This window comes from Polistes fuscatus, unplaced genomic scaffold (genome assembly GCF_010416935.1).
Source record: "Polistes fuscatus isolate 324 unplaced genomic scaffold, CU_Pfus_HIC Scaffold15, whole genome shotgun sequence".
Taxonomy (NCBI): Eukaryota; Metazoa; Arthropoda; class Insecta; order Hymenoptera; family Vespidae; genus Polistes; species Polistes fuscatus.
This window is the reverse complement of record NW_025113053.1, coordinates 2,047,693-2,068,570: the sequence shown is the minus strand read 5'-3', so window position 1 is coordinate 2,068,570 and position 20,878 is coordinate 2,047,693. Positions and strand designations below refer to the sequence as shown.

Genomic DNA, 20,878 nt, shown 5'->3' with positions numbered 1-20,878 from the left:
TTTAAATTAAATTATATAATTTATAAATATAATTATATAATATTATATAAATTATATAATTATTTATAATTAAATAATAATTATATATATATAATTATTATTATAATTATAATTATTATTTCTTTCTTTTTATATTTAAATATTTCAAAATTTTAATAAAATAATAAAATATTTAAGTTATACACATAAATGTATATTTTTACTTGCTACAAGTTACAATATTAAAACGTATACTCTTATAAGATAAAAAATACTGATGTGACCTTTAAAAAAATTAATAATAAATGACCTTATAAAAGAACATTTCTTGTTCGTGATATATCTCTTTTAAAATCGAAGTGTGTCTTATAAACATTTTTCATATCATTAAAAAATTGAATAAAATAATTAGGTAGGACACCCTGTATATGTTATAACGTGTTATCTCTATTTGACTTTTTTTTGTCATTGAAAGTACAATAGATAGCAGTCCGAATTGGACCATGCCAAGATTGGAATCTCTTTGAGATGAATGCCGGCTCTTGGTTGGAATCATTATAATCTCGAATAATAGGAATGAAGTATGAGAGGGCGAGTACATAAGTTCGAATCAAATGAAAAAGGATGGATGAGAAAGGAGAAAAGGGGTTAACGCTAATATTGCATTCATTGCATGCTTAACCTTAACCGCGCAACCTATTCAAATCTATTTGAATACTATTTCATTTGTAATTGATTCATTTTTGTATTTTAAATATATGAACCTTTTATAAACTAATTAATTTCTAATATTAGTTCCAATTCATTCTATAAAGACAACACAATAAAATTTAATAGATAGATTTATCAATAAATAATTGAATCGACCAATTGAAATATTAAACACATCCTCCCATCTATTTTCAAATAATTTTATTAATTAAATTATTATACGCATACGTATAATAATTTATATTTTAATTATATTAATTTATATATTTATATATTAATTATATTATATATTTATATATTTATATATTAATTATATTATATTTATATTTTAATATATATATATTTAAATATAAATTTCATTGTAATAAATAATACATAATGATGATGATGATGAAATGAAATATTTCTAATTTGACCTAATTTGGAATAATTTCTCGAATCTTGTATTGAAAAATTGATTATACGACTGGAATAAAAGATTCGGATCATCGGATGAGAAATTAATGGAATCGAATGATTTCTAAGAACAAATTTCTTCATACGATTGAGACTATAACTATGTGGATGGCGCCCGTTTATCGACTATTCGAGGAAGAAGAAGAAGTAGAGAGAAAGAGAGAGAAGGAATGAGTCTCGCATGTGTACGAAAATAGACGAAGAGGTTTAGGTTATGTTCGAGGTAAACGACCGATTGTTCTGCCAGGTTGCTAGTCGACCCTACACTTCCGGAAATCTTGGCAACGTGTAAATATTGCCAACTTGGCGATTATTCAGTTAGTCGAATAGACCCGCCAAAAACAATTTCATTAGATGTTCAAAAATATAATAAATTTAGGTCTACTTCAATGGAAACATTTTTTATTGTTGTTGTCCATTCGAATGCAAAAGAAAATTCGAGCGCATCTTTCGATGGATGTTAAAGTAGAATAGAAAATAAATTCAGCCAGTTTTGTCGAGTGTTTGGCTGACTTCGGGGGTTCGGGGGAAGATTGGAGGAATAGGAGAGGGTAAGAGGAAGAACACGAAAGGTGTTTGCCAAAGTACAAGCAATTAGTCGGTGAATGGCGGACCAACCACTTGATGAAGATACTTGTTGCTACGTATCAATTTCAAAGCCATCGTGTTTTTTACCCGATGTCAGATATATTTTTTTATTTTCCTTACATTATCACTTTTTCATTGTTTTCTTAATTAGTTAATTAGTAGTCGATAAAATTTTGACTGTTATTTGAATAAGAATTGTAGCTTTTCTCGTATCTTTCTTTTAACCACTTTCATCAATTCATTTCGTCCATTTAATGTTGTCTAAGCTCACTTTAATTGTTTAAATTTATTTATTATTATGTTAATATATTATATAGTCTTGTTAATTTCTACGTATATTTTATTTATTTATTTATATTTATTTATTTGTATGTATGTATTCTTTCTTTTGTTCTATTCTTTTTTCTATTTTTTATTTTTTTAATTTACTTATTTATTTATTTTTATATTATTTTATGTACATATATAATATTTATTTATTTATATTTTTATCTTTATTATTATGTATCTTTTTATAATTTAATTATTTGTTTATTTATATTTATTTTCTTTTTTTCTTTTTGTTTTTTTATTCTTTATGTTTGAATAAACGAAATAAACGAAATAATCTTTGTGATCGATAATATTTTGATAAAATTTACGATATAGGTTTGATCTAAAGTATCTAGATAGTTTTAGTAATTCATTTTTTTAAAATCATTTTCTTTATATTATAAAATTAAAGAATTTCGAAATTTTTGTATTCTACTTAAATATTATTAATTTTGTATTATTAAATTATGAACACCAAATCTCTGTTTTATTTAATTCATATTATATTTAAAATGTATACGTTTTTTTTTAAGTTTTGAAAATGAATAGGAAAAGATAAGTCATTAGAGAAAAATGGGAAGTAGTTTTAAAGGAGAATAGAAACAGAAAAAAAAAATTACATTCATAATAACTCTCAAAGGAAGAGAAAAAAAAAAATCAGAAAGAACTCGAGTTGAACAATGTCGTACAATTATGGGCAACTTGTAAATCAAGAATGCACCTGACTGCTTCTACTTACCACGAAGTCAATTCTACGCGGCTTGACTTCGTAACAAGCATTATTGAGACTTATCGATCGATCAAACTGTGAATGTGTTCGAAATGTATTCGATGTTATGAAATAAACGCTCCAAAAGAGTCTGAAAACGAAACGATTTTATTAGCCGATGTGGAACACAATTGATGGCCACTCTCATTTCCTTTTAATTTGCTCTCTTTTATTTAAATAAGAAAAAATACTGCTATCTCTATTCGGAACAATATTTTTCTATATTTAGATATTTAGTCAATATTTATTTAAAAATATGAGAGTAATCAATACTACTTTATATAATTAATACCAAAATTATTGGTACTTTAATTAGAATATTTTTCAATATAATAAATTAACAGTATTTTATATTCAAATATATAGTTAATATTTATATTAAAATACGAATAATCAATGTTACATTACTTAATTAATATCAAAATTATCGATACTTTAATTACAATATTTTTAAATATTGCATAATAATTTGCGAGTATTTTCAATAAAATATCAATTGTCGATATTAAATTAATAAATAAATGCAAAAACTGTCGGTACTTTACTCTCACAATATTTTTAAATAAAACATATAAATTTATCAATGTTACTAAAATAGATGGACAGTATTTATTAAAAATAATCAGATATTTCACATAAATATGCAGTACTTTACTCTCACAATATTCTTAAATGTAACATATAAATTTATCAATGTTACTAAAATAGATGAACAGTATTTATAAAAAATAATCAGATATATTTCACATAAATATGCAACCCTAATGCAATTCTAATTTTACCCAGCTTCTATCAAGAATATTAAAAAAATAATTATTATTTTACAAAATATTAATCAAAAAAATTCATATAAGAATAGTGTTAACTGATTACAAAAAAGAAGTTAATTCTCAGATCGTATACAGTAAGTTATAATAGAATGAAACATTTAATGAAAGTTAGGAGTTTCGTTAAAATAGTTGAGTCAAAGTTTTCATAATAGATGTATAGATATATCTACTTAAGAAATAATTCATTGTTAGTTTGATACAATCCGAAACATTTGTTCGGATGGATTACCTCAGACTTCATCCAGGAAATCGTCGCAGACAGGTCAAACATACAATACTATGGAAAGCAAGCAACTGGTCGCCTTTGGCCGTTCGCCAGTTTATGCAGTTGCTTTCTCATTGCTTTCTCATTGCTTTCTCACCTCGCTGGCTCCCATCTCTTCTACTTCATTATAAAATCTAACGATTGTTGGCTTGTGGTCCATCGACCATTCCCATCGTCCCCATTTTACAAATTCTATTTGTCTCTGTCTGTCATTCATTTTGAAGAAATTATCACGTAAAGCATCACTTCTATTAGAATTTTCAATTTTGTATGCAAAAGTATAATTCTTTTTAATGTACTCGTCTCAGTATTTAAAATATTAATTATTATTATTATTAGTAAAACATGTCCTTGAAATTCCATTAATTGCATGGATGATTAGAACAATGTTCTATGTTCCATATTGCAATCTTGTAACATAGATAACAACAAAATTGAACATAGATCATTTTTTCCAATTGTTTTATAAAACATTTTCAAATGCATACAATAATTAATATGAGATGCGAGCGTCTTCAAGTCAAATACTTAAATAGGCATTCGTGAAGAAGTTGGACGGTGGGCCCTGGATAGCTCAATGGTTAAAGAGCAGTCGCCCGGAAATAAAAGCGGAAGATTCCGGGTTCGAATCCCGGTCCTCCAGTTAATCCAACGGTCTAAATTTTTTTCACGAATCCCTACATTAATAATAAATAATAATGGTTAAATTCAATATAAAATATAAAAAATTAAGCCTCCAAATAAAATTAACAAAAATAACAAAAAAGGTATCCTTTAAAAATTCAATCATCAATTATTCCAAATATTCCAATGCGTGTTGAATAAATTGAAAAAAAGAAAAGTAAAATGGGGACTGAATAATTTGAGTGCAAAAAGGTAAATGCGATTGATTGAAAGATGAGAAGAGAGAAATAGAAGAGGAAAAAAGAAAAGAAGGTGAATGAAATGATTGGGGTGTCGACGAAGAAAAAAGGTTTAACACTGAAACACTTTCATGCACCGCCAGAGGGGAATGGGTAATGGTAAGAGCAGCGGGTGTTTAATTCGAAACTAATTACGTTGCCGTCGTCAAAGAGGTCTTCTAAATTCGTTATATGGGAGACGTCAAACAGCGACGCTATCTAACAGCAATGCAATACAAATCGACCATTTGCCAGCCATGAAAAGAAAGAACACCCCCCATGTTATACTACGCTTTTTTCTTTGTTTTTATTCTTTCTCCCTTCTTTACTATTATGAACGATGATGAAAGATTGAAAAAAGAAAAAAAGAAGCAAAAGAAGGGTCATTCGTGTGGTTGACAAACACAGCTGTTCAAAAAAAAAGAAATACAGATTTCCTTTTTCAACGCATTTTTAAATTTCATTCTATTTAATTTTTAATTTGTTATATTATTTTTTCGGTATAAAATTATTACGTGTAATGTTATTAATGTTTGTATATTATATTATTATTTGTAAAAATATTTTGTTTAAAATATATTTGTTAAAAATATAATACATAATGTATAATAAAATGAATTTTAAGGATTATTCGATACGAAATTATGATGCATACATCAAAATTCGTGTATATATTTACTATTACTTTTTATATTAATATTCAGTAAAAATTTATAAAAAAAAAAATATAAAAAAAAACCATAAGAATTAATTATGATTGTTCATTTCTGATTACAGGAATTGGAATTAAGAATAGAAACGCAAAAGCAAACGTTGCAAGCTCGCGATGAAAGTATCAAGAAACTTCTCGAGATGCTCCAAAACAAAGGGATGGGTGAGGCTGAATTTTGAATATTTCATTTGTTATTTCATTATTCCTTCCTGTTGTCGTTGTTGTTGCTCCTGTAGTTGTGTGAATCGATGATTCGCGTTACTCATTCAGAACAAACAAAAAAAAATGATAAACTCTCGTATAAATATATATATTTATATAAAAAAGAAATCTTTCAAGAATATATATATATAATAATTATTCATCTCGTTTCTCACGTAACACAACTGTTTTAACGAGACTATTAAAGAAAAAAAAAAAAAAAGAAAAAATGCTAGCTACGAGCGTTCATCGTCAGAGAAAAAAATGTCATCATCGCGTGCTATCTCCTTCTTCATCATCTCGCGCATCCACGCACAAGGCCGACTGTGTAATCTATTTTAATTAAATACATTAAACGCTACGCTAATGCAAAGTGACACAAAAAATAAAAGCGATACTGGCAGAGAGAAAAAATACACGAGACTCCGTTCGCGAACGAGATCCGAAATCTAACTCACGCGTGTACTTCGATGACTATTGTTGATTAACAAAGCAAAAAAAAAGAAAGCAAGAATAAAAATATAATACGAAAATTCGTCGATTGTGCTTCGTAAGTGAACAACGCTTTGTATCACACGTGTTATGCGTACGTGCCAAAACAAATTGTTTGTTGTACGTTCGTTTAATAAATAATGAAACAACGATAAAAGCTTCTCGAATCGACGCATTAATCGAGAGAAATGTGAAATAAACTAAATTTTGAAACGAGAACAAAAAAATATCAATACCAAATTCAATATTTGCAAAAGTTGAAAACTGGACCAAACAAAATTTTCTTTTTTACTTTTCGAACATTTTATTTTCTGACGTATGCAATTTCACGAAAAAATAAATAAATCGAATATTGTTGCGAATGTTTAAAAAAAAAAGAAAGAAAAAAAACATAAGTTTTGGGAAAGAGGAGGAAGTTTGTATGTAGGGCAATAGCGACACCGTCAGGAAGTAACGCGTGCGCCGAATCTGGGACGTGGATTTAGACGTTGGAGATGTGCTCTGGGATACGGCTGCTGCGCTAACGTCCTGGATTTTTCCCCTACTGGCCCAGATTACGAGTCTCTTCCATTATGTCGAACTTTTACAACCACGGAAATGCATTTGAAAGTCGTTTTAAAGTCACCGTCATTTCCTTTTTTTTTTTTTTTTGTTTAAGTCACGCTTTTATATCCCACAAACAAAATATTCCGCACAAAACTTGTGCGTTATTACCGACATTTTTAATTAATTTATTCATTATCATTATTGTTATTATTATTTTTCTTTTTTTTTTCAAATAAATTTAAACAACTCCAACGTCGTATTGTCCACCGGAATTCAAACGTTAGATAAAAAAAAAGAAACTATTAAAGTAATGTAATAATTAATTAGGTAGTAAGGATAAAATTAATAGGGAAAAAGTCAAATAATTTTTAGACGAGAGGATCGAGAGAACGAGTATATGAAAAAATGATTTGAAAAATATTCATAAATAATATAAAGATTCCGCAGTAAACAACAGTTGTATCCGCCAAGAGCTTTTTCTCGATTTCTACTGTTCCAGGAAAAGAGGAGGAAAGGATCATGTTCCAGCAGATGCAGTCGTTGGCCCAGAAGCAGGTCCTTAAACTATTTCTAAACATGTCGGGATAATATCATATGCATATATGTATATAAATATTATATATGCATATATATACGTATATATATATATACATATACATAAAATATTATATATACATATACATATATATATATTTATATATTTATATAAATATTATATTATATACATATCACTTTCTCACTTGATCGAACGATCGTGTCTCGCTCGTAACGCGTGTCTGAATACGTACTGTGTATTCGTGTATATGTAAACATAAAAAAGAAGAAGAAAATGAGAAATTGAGAAGAAGAGAGAGAGAGAGAGTGAGAGAGAGAGAGAGAGAGAGAGAGAGAAAGATAAAAAGACATATACACGTATATACTATTATATTTAGAAAAAAAAAAAATTATTCATAATAAGAGTATCGAAACACGCGTTTGCGCGATATCACATCTTCGCTATGTTGTAATACGTAGTAGTTGCTTGCACGTAGAAAAAGTTCAATTGCGCTGCCAGTGGCTTTAATTCTGTCCCGTGTTATATCACACGCTTGAGACTCGTAACAACCCAACAACCATCGTAATACTAATTGAATATTACTAATATCGCGAGTTCACGGGAGGAACATGAAAATAAAAGAAAATATATATATATTAATAATAATTATAATTCTATATATATATATATAAAATATAACAAATATAAAACAATACATATTGTATAATTAACAAAAAAAAAAAGAAACAAGAAGAACATATACATACGAGACAAACCAATACATAATAATAATAATAATAATATGCAGATCTATTTCTGATTCGAATTCTCAAAGAAGAGGGAAATGAAGACAATACTAAATATTGAAACAAAAAAAAATAAGACACTATAAGAAAATAATATTAAATGATTATTTTATTTCTATCGATAAATCCTTTTCGAATCTTCGCTCCGGATATATACGCGTTTTTCCTTTCATTTATTTATTTATTTTTTTTTTTGTTAAACTCGTATTTCTCGAACGATTCAACACTATGTGATTTATGTGTAATATATTATACATTACTATCTTATTTTTCGTGAGATTCGTAATACACGTTCGAGGTTACAGGTCATATATATAGTATATTATATATATAATATATATAAATATGTATATATATTTATATATAAATAACTATATACGCGCACGTATACGTACACATACTTTGTCACACGATATCTCTTTCACAAGCATATATATATATGTGTGATACTCTTATATTCTTTTCACGCGGTCGTATTTTCACGACTGTCAAGACACCTCGTTGCCATATGTGTTCGAGAATTCGTGATACAATTTTCTTCTTCTTTTTATTTATTCATATAATCGATTATTTATTTTCGATTTTAAATCCTTATCACTTCAAGGTAATAATTTGCAAGCCAATTTCAGAAAAAGTATTATAAATTTTAATATACTTGAACAAAAAAAAACGATACGACAAAATTATTTATTAGTAATAATAATTATATAGAAAAAAAATTACAAAGAAAGGGGGAGGGGGAAATACAGAAAAAAAATTAATAAAATTACTACCAATAGTGAAGTGATAAGAATAAATTCTCCCCTCCCCCATCCCCCCAAAAAGAAAAACATAAAATTAAATAATATTAAATAATTAAATAAAATAAAATAAAAAGAAATATAAGAATATCTTATATTTTAAACGTAAAGTTAGATTTATAATTGAAAATGAAATAATTGACGGATTCTCGATCGCACGGTAACTGGATACAATTGCTTCCTCTCTTTAGAAATTTCCACTGCCGTTGTTCTGCTATCATTAAATCACAATTAGCGATAACGTTATATTATACGACATATATGTACATCTCTATTATATGTTAAACCTCATCATTAGTTAATCGTTTGAGCATCGTCACAAACCTTAACCCCCTCTCTCGCCCCTGCCCCCCTTCTTTTTAAATGCCTCTTACATTGACATATCTATATATATATATATATATATAGATATATATATACATATATACATAATAGCCCCTGCAATTTCGTGTAATTCGTCTTGTCTTAATACTAGAAGAAATCATAGCTGTGTTTCTCCGGCACCATTCACGTCTCTCATAGTGTCTGGCCTCGTTTCACGTTTTTTCTAGACAACCCCATTTTTTGTTGCCGCACACTGATATGCGAAGTCGCTCCTTCTCTATCATTTTACGAGTACTCGTCGATATGCGACTATATTTTTTTGGGTTTCTTTTTTTTTTTTCTTCTTCTCTTCTTATTTTTCTCATTTTCCTTTTTCTTTTCGTTAGGAGAAGGTAAATTTCTTAAAAAGAAACAACAAATTTTCTTTCATATTCCCCAATTACAATCCCGTAAAGAAATTATTTAGTAGAATTAGTCGAGAATTTGAACGCGACGTGTGCATGACGATTGATCATTACCGACACACACACACACACACACACATATTTGTATAGCCAATTTTAATTATTTTCTTGCACCAGAGAAATTGGTAATGAAAGTATGTGTGTGTGTGTGTCTCTAATGATCATCGATTTAGATCAAGAGACATAATCATCGTAATTTAGGATGTATACGTGATGATGATGATGATGATAATAATAATTTGATCAGTGGGTAATTATATTAGTAGTGGCAAAAATAAATAGTACAGTAGTATTGTAAATCAGCTTGTGTCTCATTAGTTTTCTAGAAATATTGAAGTAATTAAACGTGTCGTGTGTTAGATTTTGAGTATATTAATATTGAAAAATATAAAAGTATCTACATCTTGATTCATCCCTTTGTACTGTATCAAAGAAAAAAAAAGAAAAAAGAAACAAATTGCAGGACAATTGCGGCGAATGATGATGATGATGATGATGATGATGATGGATGATGATGATGATGATGATGATGATGATGATGATGATGATGAGGATGATGATGATTTTATTGTATTGTTAATTATTAATATTATTATTATATTATTATTATTATATATGTTGTTCATTATTATTTATATATTAATATGATTTTTGTTTAATTATTATTACCAAATGTTTTTTATTAACAAGCCGAATTCGTAGAGAAACTTCGAAGGAAGATGGAGCGACGTCGCATCTACCATTTTCTATTTGATCCTTATCGCATATGATATTTTATGTATGTGTGTGTGTGTGCGTGTGTGTATTGCCTATTAGTTCCTAGGATTTAGATGAGAACGCGTCTGTCTACGTTGCTTGCGTGGCATCTATGATCACTTCTTTTACGAAAGAAAGTAATCTGATTGATATGAAATGACAGAAAAAAAAAACAAAAAAACAAAGAAAAATGCTTAAACTACTCGAAGAAACCTTCGGATAAAACTTCGAGCATGAGCCTGATATATATAGCACCGTGTTCTTCGACACACGATTTTCGTATAATTATTTATTTATTTATTACAAGTGCCGTATTAATTTGTTTAATTTTAAATTATTGGATTTTCTTTCAAATTCATTTTATTTCATTTTTTATTCCTTCTATCTCTCTCTCTCTCTGTCTCTCTCGTTTCTGTCATCCAATTAAATGTCTTTATGTTTTTATTATTATATAATTATATTTATATTTGATTATAATTATTTTTATTATATAATTATATTATAATACATATATATATATTATATATATGTATTTTGTATTATTTTGTTCTTGTTATTCTTTACGTGTTATTTTTTGAAATTTGTCTGCACCGTAAACAACGTCAATGTCTCAACGGGGTGTACGCTTCCTCTTTCTCGTGTCTCTTTTAAACGTTTGTTCAGGTATATTATTATTATGTACCATAGCCGTGACGAGTGTGTGTATTATTTAACGAACGCGCCAATTATCAAATATCTATCACTTGAATTTTGTAATTTCAAATTACGTTCGAACTTTGCACCGAAGCACCAGGCCTGTCTCTTCATTATTGTTCACTTCATTGCGCTAAAATCGTAGTAGCACGAGCATTGTGTCACTATATCCTATAATAATCCTTCTCTTCTTATATTCTTCTTTATCATCTTACTTATATATTCTAATTCTTCTTCTTCTTCTTCTTCTTCTTCTTCTTCTATCTTCTTCTATTCCTCTTTCATATTTTTCCTACTTGATAATCCTTTCAAATCCAAGGAATATTTTCTTCAAATTTCACATTGACGTACTTCTATGAACTCGACATATTTTATAGTTAAAAAATATTCTTTAAATAATTTAACAAATATAATGCTAATTAAAATTAACGATCTTTTATTTTTAATTATTTTTTTCTTTCGAATTTATTTTTGTAGAAAATTTGAATTTACGAACAGATTATGTCAATGTTCTTTTGTTAAAGTAATTCGAAAACGAGTTGTACTTATTTAAATATTTTTTTCTTTTTAATAATAATAATAATAATAATAATAATAATACATTGGTCGTAAAGAATATAATAACGCGTGAAAGAAAATTTCCAAAATTATTCGTCAATTTGATAAAAATATCGAAGTATGTCAAAAACGATCAAAACCGAAATTTTAAAAAGAAACAAAAGTTCGAAACGAAAAGCACCAATCGTTTATTTCCCGGTCCAAACCCAGGCCCTTTTTTCTCTCCCCCAAAAACTCATAAGTCCAGTGCGCAAAACCCACAGGATTTTTCTCTTTGTCTATCTCTCTTTTTGCATCTTGCGTATGATCTAAATATATCTATACATATATATATATTTCAAAAAAAAAAAAAAAGATATCGGAAAAAATTGTTGACCGAAACGAAGATAAAAAAAAAAGAAAAAAAAAAAGAAAAAAAAAAAAAGCAGAAATAAAGTAAAAAGAGAATAAAAATTACGACACGGGACGAGACGACGACGAGGACGCGGAAAAGGGGGGGGGATACGATTTGATCATAGAGAAAAGCAAAACTTATGTTTGGACTCTAAAAAAAAAAAATTAAAAAAAAGAAAAAAAAGAATAATAATAATTACAAAGTATATATAATAAATCTATAAAAAAAAAAAGTACTATCGTTTATTACAATAAAAGCAGATTGATTTAACGAACGAAAAGACATGCGCGCGCTGTGATTGGAATGCGTGGAATGAGCTGCTTTGGATGTGTAGGTGGTAAAAAAACGTTAGCAAACCCTCACTGGGGAATATTCCGCCCGCATCCACCCCTTCGTCACTCACCCTGTTTAACAAAAACAACTATTACTACTACTATTACTACTGCTACTACTACTATTACTATTACTATTACTATTACTACTACTACTACTACTACTACAGTAACCACCACCACGATCACAACTATCACCATCACAACCACCATCACCAACCATCAACATCTTGACACACCATCGATCGCCATCACCACCATCGTCATTTTCGTTTATTCCATCAGGATTTATACAGGAGAGAACAATGAATAGAGGAACAACCCCTACGACACACCGTGATTTTAACAGGTACACTGAAAAACACATCCAACATTTTTATTCATTTTTTTTTTCTTTTTGTTTTCGTATGCACAGCAATAATAAAAAAATTAAACGCGTGTTACGAAGTTTTCATGAGTTAGGTAAACGCGAGAATATTTCTTTTTCTTTTTATTCTTTTTCGAAAAGCGGCGAATTTTTTTTTCTCTCCCCCCCCCCGTTCGTTCGTTCGTTCTAATCCAATTTCATGCAAATTTCGATCGGCTAAATTGCGGAATACTTTTTTTTTACGCAATTTCTTCTTTCTTTTTTTTTTCTTAACACGAAACAAAACATCGCAAGCACTATTTTAGAAAGGACACAATAAAAACGTAAAAATAATACATTATTGACATACATGTATACGATCATATTCCATCCTATTTAATATAATACATACTATAAACGCTTTGGAAACATATTAAGCGATTTACACACCTGCCAGAGATCTTACCTTTGGGAAAGCCACGGTATGTATATCATGTTTTCGCGAAAACTCGAGCCGAAAGTCACGCGAGTTGTGTGAAATTGACATTATCCTGATTAAAACGACGATTATCATTGCGAATCGTAAATCAAATTTATTCGAACACGATTCTTTCATGTAAAATATACACACACACATATATATATATAATAATTCTATTTATATATTTAATTTCTGTGACCCATATATCTCACGTAAAAAAAACTAATTAAAATACAAATCCAAAATCTTTGAAATATTAAAACGCAAAATTCGTCTCTCGTCGCTGTTTCGCGATATTTTCGGCTCGTTACGAAAAAAAGAAAAATAAGAGAAAAATCTTTACGATGTGTCTCCCTTTTTTTATTATAATTCACAAAAAAAAAAAAGATATCTATATCTATATTACATGTATAAATTATAAAAATCAATTTCGCGTAACGAGAAAAATATGTACAGCTTTCGTTAATTATATTTATCTTATTTTTTTTTTAATTTCACACATATATGCAAAAAAATAAATATACATAATTGTATGATAACGTTACATGTACATATTACGTTCCAACATAAAATACATACAAAAAATATGCATACACGCATATATATATTTATTTATATGAAACGTATGATGCACCAAGCTTGAACATTTTTCTCTTAAATATCATTTTAATAAAACACCACTGTGAATCTCGCTGAATGTAACATATCCAATTATTGTATACTCTCTCTTCTCGTTCTTGTACGCCTCAGACACGTTCTTGCCCATCACGACTTACCACTATCATCGCCGATCGTCGTTATCGATGCGCGAGCAACGGGACGGTCCGAAAGTCGTCAAGTCGAGTCAAGGGAACCCGATTCCAGGCCCAAGGGAGGACTTTGCGACTGTTTGGATCCGACCTGATGCGTCATGCGATTTTACGACGTCGTTCTCCTCGCGTAATCTACTGTCTCTTATCCTCTACCATTTACTTACACTTCTAATCATCGCATCTAACATCATTTTCATTCTCGCGTATGCTGCTCCTACGATGACTTTTCAAACATTTCTATGTTTTTGATCGATTTTTTTACCTTGTTCGGAAATTAAAATATTGTAATAGGTGTCAGAGGAAATTTGGACGGGTTGTAAATTATTCTTGAACGTTATTTTTGAATATAACGTAATAAATATGTGTAATGTAATAAATATACTGTATAAATATACTTTATTTATATTTATTTGAATATAGATAGTTTGACGTTTCGTCTCTTTATTGGGATTTCATCAGTTACTGAAATTTATTATGACTTGTTAATATGTATAAATTTTCGTCCAAATTTACTGTGATACTTATTTTAATATTTTTGTTTTTTCTTTTTTATTATATTAATCATTCGTTTATTATTCAAATCGGACATTGTTTGTTAGCTCTCTGTTATTCAATTTTGAGAAAAATTGTTATAACAAATATATGAAGAAATATTATATAAAAGTTAATATACTTTATATATATATATTATTTCAATTATAAAATTATAATTAATATATCTCGTGTAATAAATATATTTTATTTATATTTTTTGCAAATATTAACTTTCGGAGATATTTTTCTAACAAACAAATGATATTAAATTTGAAATATACGAAATTACGAGTGACATTTGTAAACGATTAATAATAATTCAAAATCAGATAATTTAAATTACAAATACAATGTTTTCTTGTTTTAATTAAAAGATTTATCGTCTTAGGAGCACGCAAACGATTCAGCACACGTAAAACTCAAGCAGATGCGTATTCTCGACGTATGACCTAAATCTCAATAATATTCTACCAATTAATATCAATCAATGGCAATCATTTAAAAACTGTCACAAGACTCGCGAATGCGTATCTTCTTACACGTAACATTACAGTCGACGGAAAATCTTGTCCATGTGAGATGTGAGCGCGTTTCGAGTTTAGTTCAAAGAAAGGAAAACTCTTGACCCGAATTTTCCTCTGATTAAAGTTTCAATCATTTTATAGGGGTTTAAGGGGAAAATAACAAACAAATATAATTAACAATATTAAGTAAACATAAAACAGTGCTAATGTGTTTTCCACGCATGTTAATAAGACTCGTTTAACGTACCCAATGACAAGAAACTATGATAATGATGATTAAAAAATATGTTTTGTATAAGAAAACGAGATAGATAGGCAAGAAAAGCAAAATTTCTATGGATAGATAAGATTAATCTATCTATCTATTTATCTATCTGTAACACATGTTTATTGATAAAGAAAAATGATCATCGAAACGCTGCGCGCAAAATATGGATGGACAAAAAATGATGTCGGCCGTACGTCGCGGTGGGCGAAAGAACTGCGGCGGCGCCCGGCGTCCGGCGTCGAGGAAGAGGATCCGCGTTAATTTATCAATAATTCGATCGTCAGCCAGCATAACATAAAGAAACAAAGAGAGAGAGAGGGATAGAAAGGACAAAAGGGAGAGAAAGAGTGGAAGAAACAATTTTGACAAATTTTCGAACAACACAATCGATTTCGTAATCGCGATGATCTTTCTGGGGGATATATTTTATTCGATAAATAAATAAATATTTCGATAAAAAAAAAAAAACCTACGTTATAAATGTGAAAATCGACAGATTTTGTTCAAGAATAAATATAAAAACAACTTTAACGCCTCGAAGAATAGGAGTTAAGAAAGAAAGAGACGAATTAAAATTGAGAGAGAAGAAGAGAGAGAGAGAGAGAGAAGAGAAAGAAGGAAACAATGAGAACAAAATATATATATATGAAAAATACGGAGAGAAAAAAAGGAATAGAATACAAATTTATTAAATATTGATATTGAATATTGAAAATATGAAAAGAATGATTGGAAGCTCGGCGAAACGTCGCTTTTCTTTCGTCAACCGGGACGCTATACCGGTGCAACGTTCGCTTCTGTTCGAGGTTGTCCGAAAAGTGTTGATAAAAATATCCAGGATTATGTGAATCTGCCGACATAAATGGTCGAACTTTATTACAGAGAACAGGAAAGGGACGACAAGACGATCGGACAGCCTCGTTTCCTTAGCGGTGGAGCACCCAGCTAACGCGAATCAACAAATATCTATCATCTCATCTAAACAAACATATATACATGTGTATATACATATATATATATGTATATATAGATATATATATATATACATAAAATATAATATAATATAATATACAAGTATATATATACTCGACACCGGAGCGAATAAATGAATCGGATACCGACAAGTATAATTATACAACAACAAATACCGCACAAACAGACAGACAAAAGTAAAAAATTTAGAACAAACAAATAAAATAATAGATAAACTAAAAGAGAGTTAGAGTTAAGACTAAAAAAAAATAAAATATGAATGAGCGCAGGCGCTGTACGAGGAGGAGTTGCAAAAGTAAAAGTAAAAGTAATAATAAAAAAAAAAAAAATAGAAAAAAAACAAATCTTTTTAAATAAAATAATTAAAAAAAAAAAAAAAAAAAAAAAAAACATTAAAAGCGTGGCTCAGCTAGGTCGACGAGGAGTGTAATCGTGCCCTTCTGTTTCATTGCCTCTGTTGTAAAGGAGCTAAAAGAGACGAACGAGACGCTGAAAGGGCTACAAACGAGGTTGGAGTTGGCGTATGCGTCGACAGCGTCGTCTGGTGCACCGGTCGCCGGTGGAGGAGCACTAGGAGGGCTAGGTAGCGTATCGTGCGGGGGTACGGGAATCAGCGGTACTGTCCTAGGAGGTAGCGTGGCGGTTCCAGGCGGCGTGCCCGGTAGCACCACCCTGACGGCCATCATGGAGACGAAAGATGCCCGGATACAAACTTTGGAGAAGGAGATAGCACTTTTGGAAGCGGAATTATTGCGTATCAAGGAATGCGGTGGTAGATTAAGGGAGCAGTTGCTAAAAGCCACCGCTGTCCCGAGTGGCAGTGGTAGCATGCAACAGCTTCAACAACAATTTCAGCAGCAACAGCAACAACAGCAGCAGCAGCAGCAAATGCAGCAACAACAATTAGGTTTATCGAACGTCGCAAGTGGCGTTAGTGGTATCGAGCAACAAGCTCGACAGGGATTGGTGACTCCCTTGGGTGGTTCGCAACAGTCCGGCACGTTGGCTCTGGCCAGGGGACCGTCCGTGATGACCTCCCTGGTACCGTACGGTCACTCGTCGTCCACGGCACTAACCACTCCGTTGCTTGCCGGTTCGACAGGTGGAACCTTGAGCGGGAGCAGCGGGGTCGGCGTCCTTGGGGGCGGTTCCTCGTGCCTGGCCGGTATCTCGTCGGGCGCCACCACTGGCGTGGTCAATCCCTATACCGATCGTTACTCCGATCATCACCTTCATCCCCATCAACTTCACCATCATCAGCATCACCATCATCATCATCTCCATCAGCAGCAACAACAACAGCTGCAGCAACAGCAGCAACAACAACAACATCAGCAGCATCTATTGCAGCAACAACAGCAACATCAGATCCAGCAGCACTTAAGGCAAATAGAGCCAGCGGCCGCGGGTGCCTTGGCGCTACATGCCCACACCTTCAACAAACACGACCTGAACTTCAAACGGCAAGTAAGTTTCTTCATCAACAACGTGCGCATCGAAAAGAACGACGCCGTCTAGGGAGGTGAGAGGTGTGGCCGCGCGGAATTGGGACGACACCTTTCGAATAACCTTTGAACCTTGGCTACCACACGGCTAACATACACCGTATCTTCGTTTATCTTCGACGTCCGCTGAGTGTGTTCTCTCTCATGCGCTTCCGCTCGCTCCCCCCGAAACCCCCTCTTCTCTTCGGCTTTCGAATATCTACGGAGGAGCATGATGATGATGATGATGTTGATGATGATGATGATGATGATGATGACGACTGAGTAGCATCTGGAGCATGATCTAGAAAATTAAAACACACATTTTCAAATATATATATATACATTATATATATATATATATTATAAACGTGCCTGCTCGTCTCTCGTTTCATCGGATTCAAGAAGGAATAAGAGACGCGGAGTGAAATTGGGGATTTAATATAAAGAATGAAAGAAAGAAAAAAAAACAGATAATATACACATTAGGATAAATACTTAACCCCCTCTCCCCCAAACAAAAAAAAATGAAGAGTGCCTGGAAAATTATCGAACAAAAATTAAGTCAATCGAGCCTATCTGATGATATTCTTTCTATATATACACACACACATAGAATATGTATAATAAAAATGAATGAAATATAAGAGAGAAGGGATGGTAACTGAAGGAAGAGAGAAAGAGAGAAAGATATAGAAAAAATGAAAATGATAAAAAGAAAGAAAGAAAGAAAGAAAAAGAAACAGAAAGAGAGAGAGAGAAAGAGCATCGCCGAGAAGCTGCGTGACGTCGTCGTTGTCGTCGTCGTCGTCGTCGCTTTCACAGATATCGAAGCATCTCGTGGGTCTTCGCCATAAAAACCCAGATCCTCCTAATCTTATCTTCCAATTCCTCCCATCACTAGACCCCCCTAAACTTTCCACCCTCATAGCCGTTATAGCCTTCGAATAATTCCCGAAAAAAAAAAATAAAAAATCTAAGTTGCCTGTGTCATTACGAATCGATGAGAAGAACAAAATGGCGGATTTTTCGACGAGTAGAGATTATTTCTCTAATGCATACATAAAAAAATACACATATATTATATATATATATTATTTATACGAATGACATCACAAAATGCAATATGGAATTGAACAAATCCTTAATCTCCGTTTTTTAAACTATTAAAGTATTAGCTCCTCGAAAGAGTACAAAGTATGTATATGTATGGATGTATATATACATATATGTTATATACATCGAGTCTCAGAAATATTCGTACCCTCGCTGTCAATTTAAAATACTCAATATTTTCTTGTAAAACAATATATTTCTTAATTCTCATACGCGGATACATATTCTAGGATTATTCGAATTTGAAATTGATATCAATTTTATTCAAAGAGAGCATATTATTATAATAGAAGTAAAATTGTATATGATTTGATAAGAAAAAATTGGTGTCCTAAAAAAAGAAATTATTGGTGAATTAAAAAGAATTATTGGTGTTCTAATAATTATTATTTACACAAAAATAATAATTATTGTATATATTTATTATATCTCAATTTTTTATATCATTTATGTAAAATTATATTTCCTTAACGATAAATTTTGTTTCTTATTCGATCAAATTGATATCACATTTTGAAAATGAAATAACATTAAAATATGTTTCCGCGAATAAGAATTTGGATGGTTTGCATTATAATTGATAAATCAATGACTTCAAATTTATAGTGGAAATTAATACGAATACTGCTGCGACTCGTTGTGTATATTAAAACGTGTATCGAAAGTTAATAAGGGAAAGAGAGAGAGAGAGAGAGGAAGACGTATTTATTGACCTCGGATAGATAAAAAAGAACAATGATAAGACCGTCATTTATTTTTGCGACGATCCTTGAACTTTTAAACTAGGACTTTTAGAAATGATCGTCGGAATACACGCCTAAAAATAAATACTTTGACATCTCGTCGATTCGTATCGACCAATTACGCACGATCTAGGAAAACATAGTAAGTGCGTTTAGATATGTTTATGTGTATATAGTACAAGGAAAAAAAACGGGATGACGCGTAGCGTTAATCCGATTTGACTTTTACTTTTTAAATCTCCGAAGATTTTCCCCCAGTCGAGAGAAAGAAAGAAAGAACACAAAAAAAGAAAAGAAAAAAGATAAAAAAAATATATAAAAGCAAATCTTTAATCTTCTTCTGACCATCGGCGATATTAAAAATGGCGGGAAATAATAATACCAGAGTAATTATATTTTTTGAGACGATTCTTTTTTTAAATGTTAGTAGAATTATTAATCGAGTATAACGGAAATTCCCGATTAATACCCTTTCTTCGATTTTTAATATGTATATATATATACACACTCATTATTATTTATATATATATACATATATGTGTACGTTTTTAGAGATTAACGCGCTAGAGAGACCGATCGAAGATTTATTCGTATTTTAGCCTTTTGAGCATGTGTTCGCGATCATCGATCGGTTTTCAATTCTCGTTAGTGTCATTCGGGTTTCAAATGTGGCACTACTATCACTCCACACGCTTTTCAAGGAAACACATTATATCATATATATATATATATACATATACGTTTATCATATATCATATTTAAATGATATATGATATACAGGGTGCATCGAAACAAATGGTGCGATCATTATGAGTGATTTTACAGCTCGAAATAAGTCAAAAGAAAATATTTTTTCGTTCGGGGAATCAAGATTAACATTACTTTTCCATTTTCATTACAACTATGATTATTATAAACATGATTGGTAACTGAACCTTTTTGTACAAACAGCTCCCTCAAACGAACAAATTGTATTTCTTTTATTGTTGACTTATTTTTATGCGTCAAATCAGTCTCCTCATCTGATTGTACTATTTTTTTTTGGATACACCCTATTATATACATATATGTATATAAATTTAAAAAACGCGGGGAATAATATAAGCAAGATTCCGAAATGTCGAGCCGAGCTGAACAAGAGGGAACCGAAAA

General features: G+C 30.6%; 1 protein-coding gene across 3 annotated transcripts in view; it reads left to right on the top strand.

Moving 5' to 3' along the window:
- The window catches only part of LOC122514671 (ELKS/Rab6-interacting/CAST family member 1), a 78,192-nt gene that overhangs the window by 34,760 nt on the left and 22,554 nt on the right, over nucleotides 1-20,878 (top strand). For 2 of the 3 annotated variants that reach the window (XM_043631608.1, XM_043631610.1), the window contains exons 3-5: nucleotides 5,590-5,686; nucleotides 7,263-7,318; nucleotides 16,849-17,850. In XM_043631608.1, coding sequence (XP_043487543.1) covers nucleotides 5,590-5,686; nucleotides 7,263-7,318; nucleotides 16,849-17,850 — 1,155 coding nt within the window. The remainder of the gene's footprint in view (nucleotides 1-5,589; nucleotides 5,687-7,262; nucleotides 7,319-16,848; nucleotides 17,851-20,878) is intronic. The other variant, XM_043631609.1, reaches the window with a different exon arrangement.